At 49.3% G+C, this 20693-nt stretch overlaps 6 protein-coding genes across 6 annotated transcripts; 3 read left to right on the top strand and 3 right to left on the bottom strand.

The window, feature by feature from the left end:
• Positions 1-1955: 1955 nt before the first annotated feature.
• Positions 1956-2850, bottom strand: N7508_003117 (uncharacterized protein; the record flags this gene model as incomplete). Its single annotated transcript, XM_058461183.1, has 3 exons — positions 1956-2299; positions 2349-2439; positions 2509-2850. 3 exons carry the CDS (start codon positions 2848-2850, stop codon positions 1956-1958), a joined length of 777 nt encoding a protein of 258 aa, XP_058321760.1.
• An 813-nt stretch (positions 2851-3663) lies between these two features.
• On the bottom strand, positions 3664-4607 carry N7508_003116 (uncharacterized protein; the record flags this gene model as incomplete). The annotated part of the gene is made up of 5 exons (XM_058461182.1): positions 3664-3827; positions 3883-4320; positions 4368-4451; positions 4500-4518; positions 4566-4607. The coding sequence occupies 5 exons, from the start codon at positions 4605-4607 to the stop codon at positions 3664-3666; spliced, it is 747 nt and encodes a 248-aa protein (XP_058321759.1).
• A 547-nt stretch (positions 4608-5154) lies between these two features.
• N7508_003115 (type I polyketide synthase) lies at positions 5155-12020 on the top strand (the record flags this gene model as incomplete). The annotated part of the gene is made up of 5 exons (XM_058461181.1): positions 5155-5855; positions 5918-8144; positions 8195-10762; positions 10814-11134; positions 11193-12020. The coding sequence occupies 5 exons, from the start codon at positions 5155-5157 to the stop codon at positions 12018-12020; spliced, it is 6645 nt and encodes a 2214-aa protein (XP_058321758.1).
• An 897-nt stretch (positions 12021-12917) lies between these two features.
• Positions 12918-13933, top strand: N7508_003114 (intradiol ring-cleavage dioxygenase; the record flags this gene model as incomplete). The annotated part of the gene is made up of 2 exons (XM_058461180.1): positions 12918-13536; positions 13596-13933. The coding sequence occupies 2 exons, from the start codon at positions 12918-12920 to the stop codon at positions 13931-13933; spliced, it is 957 nt and encodes a 318-aa protein (XP_058321757.1).
• Positions 13934-14971: 1038 nt separating this feature from the next.
• On the bottom strand, positions 14972-16606 carry N7508_003113 (putative hexokinase; the record flags this gene model as incomplete). Its single annotated transcript, XM_058461179.1, has 1 exon — positions 14972-16606. The coding sequence occupies one exon, from the start codon at positions 16604-16606 to the stop codon at positions 14972-14974; it is 1635 nt and encodes a 544-aa protein (XP_058321756.1).
• A 1944-nt stretch (positions 16607-18550) lies between these two features.
• On the top strand, positions 18551-19882 carry N7508_003112 (putative lipase; the record flags this gene model as incomplete). Its single annotated transcript, XM_058461178.1, has 1 exon — positions 18551-19882. The coding sequence occupies one exon, from the start codon at positions 18551-18553 to the stop codon at positions 19880-19882; it is 1332 nt and encodes a 443-aa protein (XP_058321755.1).
• Between the last annotated feature and the right edge of the window lie 811 nt (positions 19883-20693).

Here is a 20693-nt window from a genome sequence, read left to right as displayed (position 1 = left end):
GGCTGTACGGCTTCGGTCGAGTATGTGAATCTACCTTTACAAGCTATTTATGTATTTTTATTTGTGGGAATATGGATTTTTGCCGCATTCTTCCTCTCATCCTGGTTTTGGCAAATGCTGCGTGAGCATAAGTGTGTACAAGATGCATCTACGCCAAGCCTCCACAGGGAATCTGTTCTCGACTCGGGCTATAAAGCTTCTATCCGGGATCCATATTGTTTATGTGTACAAATAACTGTTTTGTGTCGGGCAGATTGTGAAATGATACTGAATGCGATGAGCAGCTCTACTCGGTGGGTATTTGATGTGATAGAAGATGTAGTCAGACATCACTTCATTAGCAAAATGAAAGCCACGTGAAGCCATTTGACGACAAGCAATGTCAGGCTCAATAGTCCCTCCAATTGATCCATGTACCATTTGAGTCGAAAGGAACCAATTATCGTCTTGACGTTTCTTTCATACAATCCAGGCAGTCGCAATACCGACAAGCGGATTCTGGGACTGGCTTATATCCTGCAGCAACTCTGTTCACATTGATTTTCCGTTGCAGATAACTGTAGAGCAGGCTAATCAAGGAGACTATTGGTCTCGATGTCTTTTGGATGCGTCAGTCAACAAATATCCGCAGAAACTGATATTGATATCGAGAAACCGCGCGGACATGTAGATTTGCTCTATCACGAATTGACATGTCCCAGACTTCAATTTTACCTGCCAGGAACCAATATGCTTTATCGTCTTCGCAGATTGTTTGAGAAGAAGAACAAGGCGCGTAGACGACATTGAAACTCCCCTCAGATTGAGACATCGCAGACGAATAGTAATTTCACGTAGTTTGGGACACAAGAACATGGGTCCCCGGGATATGAAAATACATGTATCGACTATAAGTGTGTACTCTGATTATCAAGGCTGAGCGGTTTCCTCAAAACTGAGTCAACCCCTACCGTTTCATCCAACGGGTTTATAGTCTATTCCGTTTAAGCTCAAATATGTATATTCACAAATTCCGCGTCTCATCTGCGGGAACTAACCAATCCGCTTTTTTTTCTCCAATCCTAATTTTTCGAATGCAGGGACAGGGTATATAAAACTGGACAGTTCGATCAAAATGCAGGGGTCGAGATTATAAGGTTCAGACTCAAGTATTCGACCTTGGCGGCTACTACCACGTGTTACCCGGAATTTGCAGGAGTCGTCATTTACGCTATAGTTGTTTCTTATGATTGGAGTTGATTATGAGCGATATCGAGCGCCCATTCCATGTTGTCTTTAACTCGCCCCTTGTAAACTTTGATTCTTTGATGGTCGGAGATTTAAGCCCCGGGGTATTTCTTGAATGGTATGTTATTTCCGTATACACTTAGTGTTGCAATGATGCTGGTTTCGGGCGAGCGGCTGTGAAACATCCTTGCTACACACCGAGGCATCTTTAGTGGTTTCTTCGCTACTTTGTGCATTTGATATTGTGGGCGCGCCTGCTTCGAACAAAATTTGCCCGTAGTACTAATTTGCATTGTAACCAGGGCGAAAGTATTGTAACAAGTCATCCAATGTGCAGTCTGGAACTTCGGAGAAAAGATGCCTTGATATTGCGGAGCAAAACGGGCCCTATTTTCGGGATGGTCAACGGCTCAAGAAAGAACCCATTCTTAGGTACATACATCTGCCGATATCAGTTCTCCACTTAAATTGGGTACCGAAATACGAAACCACGCTTGTTGGGCGTGTAGGTGTAAGAGCAAAATACAGTAAATCATATCAAGTTTCGAGCTTCAAATGAAGCTAATCATAACCATTCAGATGCCACAAGATACCAATCAGCATATCTATTATCCTTCTAGAGGACATCCGACCTATTATACATTACTGTCAACACTTGTAAGGAACCATTAGGTTTGCCTCTTACTTTTTCGGTCCCTTGGTCGCCATTTCCATTATCCACAGTACTATCATACTTTGAATGTCGCCAGTCGATGTTTGATAAATTCCACCACATTTTGGTTATATTTGTTGACATAGGTATGGTGGGCAGCGTTTCCGTCTGCTGGATAAGGCGAGCAGCATTGTTCGTCGCCGTAATCACAATAGCTATGTAGTGAGCTACCAAATGGGTCACATAATGCGGCATTCATGCGAGGGATGAGCTCGTAGCCACATTTTAGACTGTGCTTCATCGTTGAGGGGGAGATTGGAGTTAGGGAAATACTCACCCCTATGCCGAGCGTGCAGTTCCCCACATTCCACGGCATTCCGGGGACGTATGTTTCATCGCCATACGCGATGGCAGCTATGACTATAGAAACATGAGCCGCTGTGGTTTCGAAATCCTCGGTGTTTCTTACTTGACTCATTATAGCTTCGTTCAAGAGGAGCAACGAAGAGAAACCCAACCTGACTGGTTCCGCAAATGGCATCCATCATGACAATTGCGCCCTGGATAACTTTAGCATTCACTGGTCCATATAGAACCTCAACATATCTCGGTTAAAACATTGAACGCACCATCGAATACCCAATTACTACAAGTTTCGTGTCGGGGCAGCTTTCGAGGTACTCTTCAATAAACTCCTGCATGAGAACTGCACCATCATGAACCGTGAGCCTCTTGGCCTCATTGCTTAGAACATTTTCATGATCATAGGGTAAGCCAACTGTGGTTGAGTCCGGGATCTGCTGAAGGATCAGGTCTGAAAGTGTGCTCATCACGTTGAGATCGTCGCCGCCACCTTGGCCCCGCGCTATTATGGCGTGAACCCTCGCACACTCATCCGGCTCCTGAGCATAAGTGTGTCTCAGAATCAGACATAAAAATGCCCAGATTAGTTGGGCAATCACGCCATGCATTTTAGGTCGAGCGGCGCAATTGAGATTTGAGGTAGTTTGCGCGAACAAATGCCGCACCATTTGAGGACCTTCGTTCGCCGGGTCCTATTGCTTCCGCGGAATTGTAGTCGGTTAAAAAATGCTGAGTTCAGGTGAAGTCTGTTGAAGTCTGGGTTGAGTCTTTGCCTGCTATTTCTCCTGATCTCTTAGTCGCTGTTCGCTACTAATGCCCCGATGTAACACCATCATCTTAGGAGCTGGCCAGGCCACGGTCTCTTTATTCTTGAATACCATTGGTGCCTGGAATCCTAGTAAATATTATCAAAGGGGTCGTTCTGGCAGATACTGAGAGTCCTAGTTTTGGTATCTCGGGGGAAGTCACATGGGGTTGGCTAGACCTAAATGATGATCGGCGGTCTTGAAGATCGACTCGACCGCCACTCACTTTTATCAGCTTGACTGAAAATTGAAGCTCGGGCCTGACGTAGAACGGTTGAGCTCTATGCGCCGAAAGTTTCTGGAACGGTAATACACCCGTGGGACATACTAGTGTGTTGGTAGGATTCACGATAGCAGGCTTCCCATTGCGATATGAACCTATCTAGATTTTGCCGCTGGGGCCTGCGATAGCGACTTGTGGGTAGCACACCATAGCAAAATTTGGCGAGACTTGACAATTGGTAGGATAACATTTGGATTGTTTATGAGTCAAAATCTATCTTCCATATCGCCGTTGAAACTGGAACCATCAGCTCCGACTTTGGTTTATTTTACAACAGTCAGTTCTGTCGCATACAGTGAGCTTGGCTCTTCCCAGGGGTTTCTCTTTCTCTATTACGCTTCATAGGCCCTGTCAATCAAGTCCCGGACTGCATTTCCCAATTCTGTGATCACTCTACCGGACCGAGGGATGGTGTGGCCGCGTCCAGTATCAAACATGGCCGCGCTATCTGGGTTACACACATTGAAGAGTGCTAGCGCGCCGTATCGGTAGGGATCTGTTTAGATTTGAGCAAGTGGTTCACATGAAAAGAGTAGGGATAAAAAAGTTACCATCTGCACCAACAACATGAAGTGTTGGCACGTCCAAGATAAGGTCGCTCTCGTCTGCCAGGACTACATCTTCCTCGGGAGAGAGAGGAGGCCATCCAGTGATGAAGACTCCGCACTTGATCTGACGGAAACGTCCAGTCTCTTGCGCCTTTCTTTCCTCATCCATGATAAGGCTGGCAGCCATGGTAGCACCCTCACTATAGCCAATGACACCTGCAATGTCAGGGTTCTTTTCCAAGGTGTCGTAGAGATACTCCATGACCTGCTGGTGGTTATGCCAATGACCATCCCAGCCTTTGCCCAGAGCTCTCATAGCATCTTCTGGGTTCTGGCCATGCGGAGCTTTTCGAACACGGGAAATCATAGATTCCTCCGCGACTCCATTGTCTTCGAGCCATCTGAAGTGGGGGCCAATACCAAAATACCCCGCAAACCCTACTAGACAATGAGACTGTGGTCTCTATCATAGTAATGTTAAAACATACCTGGTGGGGGAATCACAGGAACCGGTCCGGTGATGTAGTGGAATTCTGCAGAATTGTCCATGGACATCTCCTTCTCAAGGGGAGCTAATTGACATTAGCACTCAGATCATCATCAGTCTCACGGGAAGTTACCTAGCTGGATGCTGATGTTCTGCGAGAATCAGTAGAAGATAATTCACGGTTCAATGGCCAACCTACATCAACATTGCCAATGGCACCGTGGAAACAGAGAAACTTCATTGCGTAGAAATATTCCGACAAAATTGATGCGATAAGTAGAAAATAAAGGAGATGTCGAGCAATATAGGAATCACCAAGACTGCAGTCGAAAATATATTACCGTCGGGCTGTACAGATGCCGTAAAGCCATGAAACCACGGGATTTCCACCGAACCTCATTTTGCGTCACCATCTTCTCCTGCAACCAGTTCAAGTCCCTTTTTTCTCCACGTGCGCATGTGAAAATGGCCTCGATTTTGGAGTTTGTAGTGAGACACTACAGACCACCGTCGAAGTTACGAATAACCACCGACCCAATGTTTGCAGAGCGTCCTTATCAGTCTAGACGTGTGGGAATGTCGATCCCTTCTTGTTCTCACCAGCTCAAAGTCCTGAAACATAGAGCTTTAGGGCAGCTGTACACCCCTAGACAACCGCAGAACAAGGAGACCGAGGCATTTATGGGCTATATAAGCCGGCATGGCCAGCCAGTTTCCCCGGTGTCTATGCGACTTCCCGTAATCCTCTAGACTCGTTTCAATTCTAACATTCTCTTAACATGACCAACATGGGCGGTGATACTGGCTTCGAGTCTACCCCTGATAGCGAGAAGAGCGTTCCCCGGCCCATTGCCATCATTGGGTATGCCTGCCGGCTGCCGGGGCAGGCTACGTCTCCCAGTGAACTGTGGGAGTTATGTACTCGAGCTCGCAGTGGCTGGTCCCCCATTCCCAAAGATCGATTTTCCCTTGATGCGTTCCATCATCCCAATCCCTCAAAAATTGGCGCATTCAATCCGGTGGGAGGCTACTTCTTGGATGAAGACATTGCCCGGTTTGATGCGCCTTTCTTCAATGTGACCGTCCAAGAGGCGACGTCCATGGATCCTCAGCAGCGTCTGCTGTTGGAGTGCTCGTATGAAGCTTTGGAGAGTGCTGGCATTCCCAAAGAAAATCTTGCGCGTCGGAACGTGGGCGTCTTCGCCGGTGGAAATTTCGCTGATTACGAGCTTAACAACATGCGCGATATTGAGACCATCCCTATGCATCAAGCTACTGGCTGTGCGCCCTCCCTACAATCCAACCGCATCTCATACTTCTTCGATCTACAAGGGCCCAGTATCACAGTGGACACAGCTTGCTCTTCATCTCTTGTGGCGCTTCATTATGCAGTACAGAGCCTGCGAAGTGGAGAGTCAAAGGAAGCTCTGGTTGCCGGATGTCGCCTCAATGTGGTTCCAGATCTTTTCGTTTCTATGTCTATGTCACAGTGAGTACACTCATAGCCTCTCATTCTCGCGACAACATATCTAACTCTGTGTCACTATTTAGACTATTTAATGACGAAGGTAAAACTTACTCCTTCGATGAGAGAGCCACCTCCGGATTTGCACGTGGTGAAGGTGCCGGTGTCGTTATCCTCAAACCCCTTGATGCAGCAATGCGTGACCGCGACCCCATTCGAGCAGTTATTGCAAACTCTGGAGTCAATCAAGACGGGCGAACAAAGGGGATTACGTTACCCAATGGTGAAGCTCAGGAGGATCTGATTCGACGTGTCTATCAAGACGCCAACTTGAACCCGGAGGAATGCGGCTTTGCTGAGATGCACGGAACCGGAACAAAGGCTGGCGATCCAATTGAAGCTGCAGCAATTTATGCAGCTCTTGGAAAGGGACGAACTCCAAGAAACCCACTCTATATTGGATCCGTCAAATCCAATATCGGACACTTGGAGGGTGCAAGTGGTATCGCTGCCATTATAAAGGGCGCGATGATGCTTGATAGAGATCTCATGCTTCCAAATGCCGAGTTCCGCAAGCCAAATCCTAATATTCCCATGGATGAGTGGAATATGAAAGTTTTAACCACCACCCGGCCCTGGCCTTCTCGCAAGAAGTACTTGAGTGTTTCCAATTACGGCTTCGGAGGAACGAATGCTCACGTCGTTCTTGAGAAAGCACCTTTGGAATCCAAAGCGCCAACGGAAGCAGTCGAAGATTTTGAGGTGGACCCTAAGCGCAAGCTGTTCCTGGTCTCTGCGAACGACAAAGAGTCCCTACGCCATAGGATCAAAGACTTCGGGATTTACTTTGAGCAGCACCCTGAAGTCTTTGAGAAAGCTCTCTTCGGCAATTTCGCTTACACTCTTGGCAACAAGATGTCCCAGCTTTCCTACCGCGTGGGAGTCTCAGCAACGTCACTGGATGAGCTTGGAATGCGGCTTGCTCAGCTGAAGATTAATCCATTTTTGGTCCTCGGTACCCCAATCTTGTCTTTTGTCTTCACCGGTCAAGGAGCACAATGGGCACAGATGGGTATTCCACTCATGCATGAATACCCTGTCTTTGCATCTGCCATCATACGAGCCGATGAATGCCTTCGCGACCTTGGAGCGGAGTTCTCTCTACTCGGAGAGTTAGAGAAAGACAATGCTACTTCCCAAATTAACTCTCCGCATCTGAGCCAGCCCGCTTGCACTGTGCTTCAAATCGCACTTGTCGATCTCTTGCGGTCTTGGGATATCCGGCCTTCTTCGGTGGTTGGTCACAGCTCTGGAGAGATCAGTGCAGCCTATGCCGCAGGAATCTATGATTTGGAAGCAGCCGTTGCTCTGGCATATCGCCGAGGACAAATGACGTCCCTGCTCAAGGACAGGTTCCCGACCTTGAAGGGTACTATGATTGCCATCGGTGCTAGTCGCGATGATGTCCAGCCCGTGTTGAAAACACTTTCTGGATATGCCACTGTCGCTTGCGTGAACAGTCCTTCAAGTGTTACCGTCTCGGGAGATGTGCAAGCCATTGATGACCTTGAACAGATTTTGCAAGACAAGCAGATCTTTAACCGGCGACTGAAGATTGACGTCGCTTATCATTCTGATCATATGAAGAATGTTGCCGACTCATACTTTACTGCTATTCAGAATATCCAGCCTTCTGCATCTTCTACATCTGCATTCTACTCTTCGGTCTTTGGTCGTCTCGCAGAGCCCTCTGAGCTCGGCCCGGCATATTGGGTTGCAAACCTGACCTCGCCAGTTTTGTTCCCCGATGCTCTTGCCAAGATAGTCTCGATTGATGAGACACGACCAAATCTCCTGGTTGAGATTGGCCCACACTCAGCTCTCAAGGGTCCTATCATGGATACCTTGAAGAGCCTGGGTCCAATTGCGTCAAAGATCGGATACACTCCCACCATTCTCCGTAACGCGGACGCAGCTGAGTCAATCCTCGATACCGCTGGTGCTGCCTACATGCGAGGTGTCAATCTCAATATGACTGAGCTCAACTTCCCCAAGACTGGTGCTGTAAATCGTTGGTTCCTGACCAATTTGCCTCGCTACCCCTGGCAACATGGTACCCGGTACTGGCATGATGCACGCATTTCCCAAAAGCACATCACAAGAGATCGTGCCAGAAATGATATTCTGGGCTTGTTGGCAAACTATTCGAATGACTTGGAGCCGACGTGGCGCAACATTCTGCGCTTGGATGATATTCCCTGGCTCCGGGATCACCGAATGCAGGGGATTCCTGTCTTCCCCCTGGCTGGCTATGTAAGTGTCAATATACGGATATCGTATCCACGCATACTAATAAGAAATAGCTGGTCATGGCCATCGAAGCTGCCCGGCGCGGTGCAGAGCAACATGATATCCTATTCACTCACTTTGAGCTTCGAGAGGTGATCGTTGGCTCTGCACTTTGTCTTGGCGATGATACAGACGCCGAACTCACCATCACCCTTCGACCATACACCGAAGGTACCCGTGGAGCCTCTGATACCTGGAGTGAATTCCGCGTGTGTTCTTGGAACTCAAAGAGAGCGTGGACTGAGCATTGCACAGGTCTCATTCGAACCTGTACGGCCCAGAAGCCACAAGCCGCAGCCATTGGCAACTGTTCTCATGCCCAAACTCGCTTCGTGGAGAATCAAATTGTCAAGGTCAAGGAATCAGCTGTGAACCACACCGATATGCCTCACATGTACCAAGCCCTCAGTGATCTCGGTGCTGGATACGGTCCTACCTTCCAGGATCTTGAAAACTGCTATGCCAGTGCCTGTTCCTCATTGGCCGATTTGGTTGTGCCTGACACGCGCAGCGTCATGCCAAAGAATTACGAGTCTCCTCTGACTGTTCATCCGTCGTTCCTAGATGCGCTGCTCCATCTTGTTTGGCCGATCCTTGGACAGGGTCAGGGTCGCATGGAACTTGACACTTTGTACATGCCAACTATGATTAAACAGCTTAGTGTTAGTCGCAATCTCCCGACCACGGCTGGTGAATATGTCAAAGCCTACTGCAATGGAAGTCCCAGTCTGCCAAAGCCTGAGCCGACTCGGTTTGACTTGTTTGCTACGCACGAGGGCTCGACAGAGCCATTGATCACCATGGAGGGGCTTGTTATGACTCCACTCAGAGACACCAATACTCATCGTGAGGTTGTGCGCAAGGTGTGCTACAAGATTGACTGGCACTCGTTGGCTGAGATCAAAAATGCCAAGGATGAGACCGAAGAATCCGATAGTGAAGTAGTTCCAAATGGCAATGGTCATGTCAATGGGGCAAATATCACAAACGGACAAACAAAATTGACAGAGCCTGTGCATTCAAACGGCGATATTGCTAAGCGACGTGAGGTCTTCGTTAGCCACTTCGGCAAGTCTGATGACACCGCCGATAAACTGAGCAATATGCTGTCCAAGACTGCGGGCTGGGAAGTTTCTGTGAAAGTTCTTGGTGAAACGGATTTCGCCGAGAAGCATCTTGTCCTGCTGCAGACTGGAACCAGCTCTCTCAGACACCTCACCGAAGATGTGTTCGAGAATCTCAAGAACGCCCTCCTGAATGCTCGCTCCGTGCTTTGGGTCTATCAAACAGGCTCTCCTGATGCACAAATGACAGTTGGTCTGACTCGTACCCTGCGCTCGGAGACTCTATCCAAGATTGCCACTCTTGGTATCGAGCCTGAAGACCTCAAACCCCCTGAGGGCCCCATTCTAGCAGCCATTGATTCTCTATGGCCCACAGATGGTATCGAGCCTGTTGCAGACTTTGAGTTTAAGGCCAAGGGATCAGAACTGTTCGTTCAGCGTATAGTTGAAGACGATGCTGCCAATGCATTTGTTCACAATGAGACCCACGATATGACAATTTCAGCTCAACCCTTCATCCAACCTGGAAGACGATTCAAGATCCAAGTCGGCAGCCTGGGTGCACTAGACTCTCTCTACTGGGTGGATGACAGCCCACCCCCATTAGGTGAAAATCAGATTGAGCTTGAAGTCAAAGCAACCGGTCTGAACTTCAAGGACATTGTTGTCACCATGGGCCAGCTCTCACAGCCTTACATCGGAATCGAATGCAGCGGCGTCATATCTAGCGTTGGTTCAAATGTGAAGAACGTCAAAGTTGGCCAGAGAGTTATGGCATTGCCTGAAGGTGCTTTCTCGACCTATGCACGGTGCCCTGCTACTAGCGTTGCGGAAATCCCGGACACCATGTCCTTCGAAGTCGCGGCTACAATCCCAGTCGTGTTCTGTACTGCATACTACTCGTTGTTTGACCTGGGTCAGCTGCAATCAAGTGAATGTATCCTGATCCACGCCGGTGCCGGTGGTGTTGGTCAAGCGGCAATTATGATTGCTCAAATGATTGGTGCCGACATCTTCGTTACCGTCGGTAGTCTTGATAAGAAGCAATTCTTGATGACTCAATATGGAATCCCCGAAAATCGCATCTTCTACAGCCGAGATACATCCTTTGCTCGTGGAATCCAGAGAGCAACTGGCGGTACGGGTGTGGACGTTGTCATCAATTCCCTTGCCGGCGATCTCCTTCGCGAGACTTGGGAATGCCTCGCACCATTTGGTCGGTTTATCGAGATTGGTAAAGCGGATATTACGAAGAACACTCGACTTGATATGCTGCCATTTGAAAATAACGTCACTTTTGCCTCAGTCGATCTTACCAAGGTTGCCAAATTCAGGCCACAGTTGATGAAGCGCCTTATGGGTGATATTTGTCGGCTGGTGCGCGAGAAATCGGTTCACCCAATCCTCCCGCTTTCGACTTATCCGATTTCCGATATTGAGAAGGCTTTCCGTGCTCTGCAGACTGGTAAGAGTATGGGCAAGATTGTTGTTGTCCCTCGGGATGTTGATCTTGTCAAGGTAAGCAAGTTTGCATTTCGCAATCATATTTGGTATAACTGACGAACCTAGGCTGTCACACCAAAGACTAGTTCCAATCTTCTATGCTCTAATGCATCGTACATCTTGATTGGTGGTACGGGCGGCCTAGGTAGAAGCATGGCCAAGTGGATGGCCACCAAGGGCGCAAAAAGCATTGTCCTTGTATCCCGCCGTGCAGCTATTAACGAAAAGGTGCAGTCTCTAATTGATAGCCTGGCTCCTCTGGGTGTACGGATCATCGTCAAGGCTTGCGATGTCAGCAATCCAGAGTCTGTCGAGGCTCTCGTCAAGGAAGAGATGAAAGATCTTCCCCCCGTGCGAGGTGTAATTCAGGGTGCGATGGTCCTACGTGTTAGTAATATCTTCTATCCCACTTCAGTTGAATTCCCAATTACTGACACTACCGTAGGACATGCTATTCGAGAACATGTCCCTGGACGACTTTACAGCGGTAGTTTCCAGCAAGGTAGAAGGAACGTGGAATCTCCACAACACTCTAATCGACTCTCCGCTCGATTTCTTCATCGCACTTTCATCTGTGGCCGGCATAGTCGGTAACCGCGGACAGGCCGCATACTCCGCAGCAAACGTCTTCCTAGATGGGTTCATGGAATACCGCCAATCCCTCGGTCTACCAGGAACATCAATTGATCTCGCCGCAGTCAGCGATGTTGGCTACCTAGCAGACAGTAATTCTCAACGGCGTCAGGAGGTCCTGAAAAACATCGGCAGCCAGACCATTGATGAATCCGAGGTCCTGGCACTCATTGCGGCAGCCTTAACAGGCGATCTAAACCAGTCCTGCGTCGGGCAGTGCATCACAGGACTGGCATTGGACTCCCTGGATAATAACTTCTGGATCCAGGATGCCAAGTTTAGCGTGCTTTACGAAGCCGCTAAGGGCCAGTCTGGGAGCAGCTCCCAGCGGGATGGGCCGTCTGTCCCACTGCAGGTAACTCTGCAGGCTGCGTCTTCTCACGAGGAGGCTTTGCTTATGTGCTATGAAGCGCTGGCCGCTAAATTGGCGCAGGTACTTGTCATCTCCTCGGAGGATATGGATCCTTCGATTACCGTGGCTTCGTTGGGTCTTGATTCGCTGGTGGCGATTGAGATTCGGAACTGGATTGCTCGTGAGGCCAATGCTAACGTGCAAGTCCTGGAGCTCTTGTCTAGTGGGACCTTGATGGCCTTGGCGGAGATTATTTTGAATAAGTCTCAGGCTTATACCTCTTCTTGAGGGCTATTTTTAGCGACGTACGTGCCGCTGCGGTGTAGATTTCTATATACTTCTCTGTTCTATAATCGTTAGTATACAAATTGTTTCTCGATAAACGAAATTTGCTATTTTCGCCCGCCATTGCGCCGTGATTGAAAATATCGTGCAATGATGCAGTACTCCCGAAATCTCCCCACAAGCCGAATCGGTTGGGGGTCCGGGGTCACTTCGGTAAGCCACAATATCCAAAGTACATTTAGACTGAACCTTGTGGCATTCTGCACGTCTGCCAAGAGGCAAGCCACGCAATAACTAATCTCAGGGGTGTGTTCTGCCAATCACGTTTAAAGTGAAACACACCAACTCCATGGCTGAAGTGATCGGCGTCATCAGTCAGCGGCTGCGAAGTTCCGAAATACCTTCCGATTAGCCCTAAAACGACCAGCCCAACCTACCTGCAACCGTTTATTCTTCGGATTGCCCCGAAGTCCGCCTAAAGTACTTTCTGTATGGTATAGGCTGCAGTATTCTCCTGCCAAGCCGGTCTATATGCGCCGCTACATTTCATCCCAACGTTACAGCATCCAATGAGCTCGCCCCTGTTACTCTTCCTGGCTATATTATTAGATTATCTGATAATTGATCGCCGCAGTGTTCACCAAATAGTCTTGCATGGCCCCACAACCGCATAATTCTTCCAAGACAAGTCCTCCTCGGTCATGAAACTATTGATATAGACATACAGTCTAATGCCTGCCAAGTCTCAACTCTCCCGCAGCTTACGCAAAAAGGGTACGACGAAATAGATATCTCAATCCAGGAACATCCACTCCTAACCCCTCCCAGCGACACATAAAGGCCCGTAACCCCCAGTCTATGTAGTCCGAGAAGCCAGAGCCCAACTCCCAATCCGCAAACATGCACTTCCCAAAGCTCCTCGTCCTAGCAGGCGTCGCCACAATGGCAACAGCCCACCCAGGCCCTCACCACGAACCAAGCAAACGTGAACTATCCCGGCGCAGCAACCTTTCAGCCCGCTGCTCCGACCACGTCGGCAACTACAATGCAAAGCGCATAAAGCGCAATCTCCACAAGCGTTTCCCAGGCGCAACAAGCAACACAACGTACCAAATCCAAACAGAAGGAAACTACTACAACACCATCCAGAACGACACCTGCGTCTTGACACCGGAGGTGATAGAAGGACCGTACATCTGGTCGCAGTCGCAGACCCTCCGCCAAGATATGACAGAGGACCAGCCCGGCGTCCCACTCTGGCTTGACGTCGGCGTGTTGGATATGGAGACCTGTGAACCGCTAGAAGGTGTCCTAGTTGATTTCTGGCATTGCAATGCGACAGGCTCGTACTCCAGTTTCACGGGATTGTCGCCTAACACGCCTTTCTCGGAGTTGCTTGAGCAGCTGAATGTTACTGATTTTGCCACTGCGGATCTGCATACTGATGATACGACTTTCTTGCGAGGAATGTGGCCTACGGATAAGCATGGTATGATGGAGATGAAGACTATTTTCCCTGGTTAGTTGTTCTTGCTCTCTTTGCTTCGTTTTGGGGATTTTTCATCCTAATGAAATCAGGTTTCTACGTCGAACGCTCAATTCACATCCACGTCCAGGTGCATACGGACTGGACCGTCCGTGGAAACGGCACAATGGCCTACGGCAAGACTGTCAGCACTGGTCAGCTTTACTTCGACGAGCCCTTATCGCAAAAGATCATGGCTCTTGGGCCGTATGTTTCCCACACGGAGGTCAACCGCACGACGAATGCTGTTGATGGTATTTTCAGTGGTGGCACTGCCAATGGATATAACCCTATTGTTTCTGTTGTTCCTGTTGACGGTAATGATGTTACCAAAGGTATGATTGGATACATCACTATCGGTGTTGATAAGACTGCTGTTGAAGATGAGTAGTTTGGAGTTATACTGTCTTGAGGTTAAGGCGGAGATATATATTATTCTGATTGAGATGAACATCAAGTATGAAGTAATTTATGTGGTTGGAATTGGAATTCTATTATGTTTTATATAAGCAATAGAGCTATAAGTTAATCTATTCGCAGATAGTGTTTCCAGCACCGAAATACAGTTTTTTAGTATGAAAAATCTCTGGATAACGTTATGGCAAGGGAGCTAGTAAATTGTGATCGGATTGTTTTGAATCATATTGACATCTCTATCCAACTTTTTCAGGAAGTAGGCCGGCTGGCCCAATGGCAAGGCGCTTGACTACGAATCAAGAGATTGCAGGTTCGACCCCTGCGTCGGTCAATCATTTTTTATTTGTTTTTCCATCTACGCGCAAAATTAGTAGCTGCGGTATATATTTTTTCTTTGCGCGTCCTATCCAAAGGCAGGATGGTCTCGCGACAATGTCACATGTCCCATTTAAAAAACAGGAGGAACCTGAAGGGTCAAGCGACGTTTTACAAATCAGAAGTAGCTAGCTTTCCGGATATTTTCTATAGCCATGCAAGCTCAAGGGAAACGTTTTAGCCTAGTATAAAGAGCAGACAGACAGATCAGATGTGCCACCATGAATTCAAAGGAAAATAGAACAGGCCGTCATGACAGACAGACCAAATAAACTAAACCAAACCGGACACCGCCCAGGCGGAACAAAAACAGGAAACCACATCCATGAACCGATGGATTCCAATTATCAAAAAACACCGCGCAAATGCTAGCAAGTCAAGTGTCGAGAAGGAGATAGGAAAATGTAGGGGAAAAGAAGTGGATGAAGTCAAATGCTCTCCAACGATTCCCATTGGATATGATATGCCCATGCAGAGAAAGAGGAACAAAACCCATCACATATCATGCGCCGATGATCGAAGGACATGGTTGTAAGAAAAGGAGAAAAAAAGAGAAAATCACAACGAAAGGGAAAGCTCGAGATCTATGCTCGGTGTGGAAGTCGTACATCAATCATATCGGACCGATCAGCGATCTTTAGCGCTGAGCGGACTTCTCAGCCACGGCCACGGCTACTGCAACTGCAGCGCCGAGAATGGCACTCTCTGGCGCAGGGTTGAGGCGGATTGAGGCGCCGGTACCCGGGTGAGATTCTTCGCTTAGCTGGTTCAGGTAGTCCTGGCAGGTATCGCGGAAGCCGGGGTATTTGTTGATGACGGTGCCATCGCAGGCGATTGATAGGCTCTTGGGGTTGTCTTCGCTTTCGATTACAGTGATTTCGGGTGTTTCCTTGTCGAGGGAGTCGTGGATAGAGGTGGAGACTGGGAATTCGGCCTCGTTGCGTAGACACCACATGCTGTGGATGGCAGTTGCAAGATAGCCGGCTGCGCGGCGGGAGACGGCCTTGCAGACGCGGCGGAGGAAGCGGAGGTCCTCGACGGAGGGGAGGGTGGGGAAGGTGTGCTGCTTTTGCAGGAGAGCGGCGGAGGCGGAGAGGGTAGCGGAGGAGTCGTCTTCGAGGAAGGCGACAATGCTGGTATCGAAGGAGTAGGGTTCGCGCATGGAGTGTGGTAGCTCGCCGTTGAACAGACGAGCAGTCTCGACAGCCTCGACGATGATCAGGCGAACAATCTCGCCCAGGTACCGGCCTGTGATCATGTATTCAAGCGGCTGGTAGTCGGGACGCAAGTGGGTGCGGTTCAGCACGTCGTCCCATCGGGTCAAAGGCAACACGCCTCCGCCAAACATGCTCATCTCGGTGTTGATAATGACGTGCTTGGCGTAGTCGAACCAGCCCTCCGGACGAGTTCCGAATTTCGACATACCGACCTCGTGTACGGGGAAGTGAATCGCAACGTTGGTACCGGTACCCAAAATCAGAGACATGCGAGTCTTCGAATCGACATAGGCACGAGAAAGAAGAGCCGCAGAGCCATCATTCACAATAGCAGCGATCTCTACGTTCAGGTTGCGCTTGCGGCAAGACTCGTTGATGAGACCACCTAGTTCCTGCCCTAGTGTGCCTTCGGAGCACTTGAAGCCCTTGCCCATGTGAATCACCAATCCGCTGCTGTGGGACATCTGCTCAATAGGGAATGACCAGGACAGACCCATCGCCAGCGGCACGGCGCCATGACCGTACTCCGAACCCAGATCCTTCAGCGTAGAATCAATTCTTTCTGCCATCCAATCGAAAAATAGAGTACCTTCCAGCATCTTAACCCCATTATCAATGTACGCGGATGACTCTTTCAGAATCCGCACTTCCTCATCCCGGCCGTTCAATTCGATCAAAGCTACGCGGAATGTCGATCCGCCCACATCCAACGCCACAAAGAGACCCTTCTCTGACCCAGCGGGAAGCGCGTGGTTATACGATGGCAGCATGCAACACGGACTCGTTTGTAGGCACTCGCGGAACTGTGCGCGGATCTTCTCCGACATGTCGAGCATACTGCGCGTTGATAGCGGTGTGGAGCAGAGGGATTCGACCTCTTCGGCGAAATCATCGAGGCTGCGGCGTCGCCAATGGGCACCGAGGAAGGGTCTCCGGCGTCGGTGGGACAGGCCGCGGAAGAGGGAGGGGAAGAGCAGCATGCTTTCGAGCACTGAGACCACGTTATGGAATAGCTCTTGCAATCGGTGCAGCACCTTGACCAACGGGGCCGACATGGTCGGAGAGGCGAGAGGGAGGAAAGATCGAGGGAGTCCAGGTTCCTATCTGGGGAACATGGGGATAAGACCAAAGAGGAAATATCCAAAGTTATAAGGGTCGGGGTGTGCAGCTGATGTGACACTCCCACTGGAGTAGTGTTTGAGTGGGTTCGGTGGGAGTGTAGCAGAGACAATAATCCCCACCAGAAGGAAAGGAAAGAAGAGAGCCTTCGTTAAGGAAGTCAACCCAAGCATGGATCAACATTGGCCCATTCCAGTGCCCTTGCGGTGTCGCAATGTGTATGGTATTGTCATCTATTACATATCAACAACCCGGATGCCTTATATTTTGATATATTTATCGCGAGACAATTTTAATTAAACATACTGAATAGAAGTACCCATTGACTACCTTTCATTTCGCGCGACTAACTTCCCACACTCACATCGATATCTGTTGTTGTCAATACATTCCGTACGGTACATACCCAATCACCCCCTTGAGTGCAACGGTGGTAGTCCAAGTTACCGTTACACTCGGAACTTCTCCCTCTCCTATATCAATCACAGTCCTCCTGAAACGCTCACTGCAACACTTTTCGGTTTCTCGGATATAATGACCTACCTATTCAACTTTGTAGATGTCATATGTACTATTCACTGCACTGTTACCCCCCCCTCTTGTTCCGAGTACTGCGGCAACATCATTCTCCATTCCTAGCCCTTATGTCACTTCACATTCCATTCGTATTGTGCCTTTCCAAGACTAGCGTCATGGCACCACGTGCCTATGGATCTACACTGCCACCTTATCGGTCGAAATGCTAATTGCTGCCTTGAATGACCGCCTATATAGTCATCCTCCGTCCCCCACGATCTCCCCGGTTAAATCACGGCTGAATAAGGATGTGGATCGATGAGACAGTGAATACATTTCTGTCAGGGAACGTAACCCTTGATCCTACCAAAAGCCTGGGGCATCATGCAAGGACCCATAAAAAACTTATTTGAGATGAGAGGGATATACTCAGAGACCTAGTAGTATTGAACTCAAAACATGATCCGGTACATGTCCATATCGCTTTTCCAAGTCTGCCCGATTTCCTTGATTTACGCCAAAATCAAGGTTTGGTTGCGCCAGTTGAGGCTCTTTTGCCCCACTAAGCCCCTAATTACGTTAGATATTCGGTCAGGGCAAGAATGATCTCTACCATCCGATGCTCATTTTATGCATGACCCATTTATTTGGAAGCTTCGTGGCAGGAACTGATTATACTAGGCATTGTATTCACTGTTTAGATACCCAAGGTCTGAAGGAGGCACCTGGGCTGCAGATCGACTAGTAGACCTGGTGTGATTATCAAGTTGAATTACTGTGGTAAAGTCCGGTCTTCCAATGTAATATTGTCAACCATAGAATTGTGCACTGTGTGATGCAGAAGATATTCACTCAGTGGCCTTGCCCTTGCTTCTACAGCGTAAGCAACTTACGTTAGACACGGCGATCCCTATCTGACAGGTCTTTCTGCAACTCTTCTATCATTTTCAATAGTATACATGCACAGTAACGTTGTAGCATTCCTATCCATCTTATCATCCCGCCCTGATCCCCCCACGCGACGATCTGCGGGGATGTTGCGAGGAGAAAGGGCCCTTAGACTAGAATTGAGACCGGGCATGGACCTTTACGAGAAGTGTCCTGAATCTGATAGATTGGATTCCGATTTGCACGTTCGTTTCTATTGACCCGAACCCAAATTTCGGGCCAAGGCCATGTAAACCAGTAGTCCCAGTAGTAGCTTAACAAAAAAAGCAAATCAGATATTGCATGATTGCTTGTTCGGAAAAGAAACACCAGGAGAGCTTAACCCGAAATGAGGTCGTTTGTAAGCCCCGAAAGCCCATGTTTCAATTGGGATCTCCCTGAAAGGTTGATACCATCAAATTGACCCGGCATCATCTATGAAGAGCGTACTTGTTTTCAGTTGGATATACGGCGTGCTCGGCTCTCCGCTGACCGCTGGTCAATCCTCCGCCTTGGCAAAGACAACCCTTCTCAACCCGCTGTCCAGTGCCAACAACTCAGATATAGCGGAGAGTACATCAGTCACCCTCACAAGCATCGTCTCGCACCTGGATCAGGCCGATGCGCTCACCACACCACAATCCCCCGAATCTGCATTGTCAGCAATCCAAAACATCATATCAAAAGGAAGCCCAAGCATCTACGACGTAGGCAGGGGCATCGCAGAAGCTGGTCTCCTGCCCTCGGATGTTATTTCAGTCTTGGATGGATACCTCGACAGCGCGATACACTCACTTACCAACCAAAACACAGCCTCAGTTCAGAACATCTATCCAAAGGCTGCCGGGGATGCTCCCTACTCGGTGCCGGAGGATACACTCCGAGCAGCAATCCACATCCCAGACTCATTCTCCTTTGGTCGCGGTAGAGCTCCTGTGATCCTCGTACCGGGCACGGGCATCCCAGCCGGAATGACATTTCACTTTAACTTCGCCAAGTTAGGCGACAGCATACCCATCGATGCAGTATGGGTGAACCTCCCTCGGGCCTCACTGTCTGACGCCCAGGTCAATACCGAGTACATCGCCTATACCATCAACTATATCGCGACGCTCTGCGGTGACCGCGTAGCCGTGCTATCATGGTCGCAAGGCGGCTTGAACACACAATGGGCACTGAAATACTGGCCCCCAACACGAGCAGTGGTGAAAGACTTCATCGCCATAAGCCCAGGCTTCCACGGGACACTGGTCCGATCGCTCGTTTGCCCATCGCTGGATTTAGTGCTGTGCACACCATCCCTGTGGCAGCAAGGCTGGGAAACAGAGTACATCCACACCCTGCGCAGCGACGGCGGCGACTCAGCCTACGTGCCCACGACGACAGTGTACTCGACCTTTGACGAGATCGTCCAGCCAATGTCTGGACCGAATGCGTCTGCTATTCTGGGTGATGAGCGCCGCGTCGGCGTGACGAATGTTCATCTCCAGTCGGCCTGCACCACAATGCCCGCTGGCGGTGTCTATACTCACGAGGGCGCGTATAATCCCCTTGCGTGGGCCCTGGCCATTGATGCAAGCCTGCATGACGGGCCTGCAGACTTGTCCCGGGTTAACCTGGCCCAGGTCTGTCAGCAGGTGCTGGCGCCGGCGCTGGATATGAAGGATCTGTTTGGGACTGAGGGGTTGTTGCTGGTTGCTGTGGCGGAGTTGGTGCTTTACAAGCCTCATGCGCTGGGGGAACCTCCTATCGTGGATTACGCGTCTTAGTGACATCCACTTTATGGTAATGAAAAGGAAGTGGTTCGTGGGGTTAGACTACCCATCGAGCTTAAATCGGATCTAAGGCGAAGCCTCAGCTAACGTAGACTAATTCACATTCCAAGCAAATAGGGCCTATCCACTGTTCTTTTGCAAGACCTGTAAATATGTCGGCACGTCAAGGGTGGATCCGTTAAGACTTCAACTGCCGGGCTCGGAGTGGAATCACCGAAGCCACAGACACAGGAGCAAACAAAGAATAAATAAAGAAAAAGATAGAGAGAAAAAAATAAAAATAAAAAAAACCAAAAAACAACACTAAGAAAAGGAGAGCGGAAAAGTCGTCCCCAGCCGTGTCAATCAGTCAATCACTGGAACTTCATCTCCTGAAAATGATATCCTTACCAGACTCGGATAGAGTGCCAAGACTGCCCCCCTGGATGCTCCAGTTCGTTTCTCTGCTAATCACATCTGCATCGGCTGAATGGCAAAGCCCAAGTCCTGGCTGATTGGGGAAAACAAGGCCGACTCCGAGACGCGGGCGCAAAAAGCCACGCCATCGGCGACGTTCAGCCCTGAGCCCAAGCAGTGGATGGATCTCACCAGACGTACTAGGGGATGTCAGATCCAACCAGGACTCGGGCAGTGGAACCAAAGCTATACGGAGAGACGAGATACGAGAGGAGAGGAACTCTCCGCTGTGGACTCAGTCTTCTCCACCCAAAACGCCAAGAACTGTTGTTACGTTGACGCTGGGCTTCGCGGCCTTCTGTTTTTCCTCTATACCCTTTTTCTCTTAGCCCCTCTGATGGGATCCCCC

The sequence above is a fragment of the Penicillium antarcticum genome (assembly GCF_028974205.1).
Source record: "Penicillium antarcticum strain IBT 31339 chromosome Unknown utg000003l_segment0_segment0, whole genome shotgun sequence".
NCBI classification, from domain to species: Eukaryota; Fungi; Ascomycota; class Eurotiomycetes; order Eurotiales; family Aspergillaceae; genus Penicillium; species Penicillium antarcticum.
Note: the sequence above shows the minus strand (reverse complement) of the source record. Positions and strands in the feature narration are given on the sequence as shown.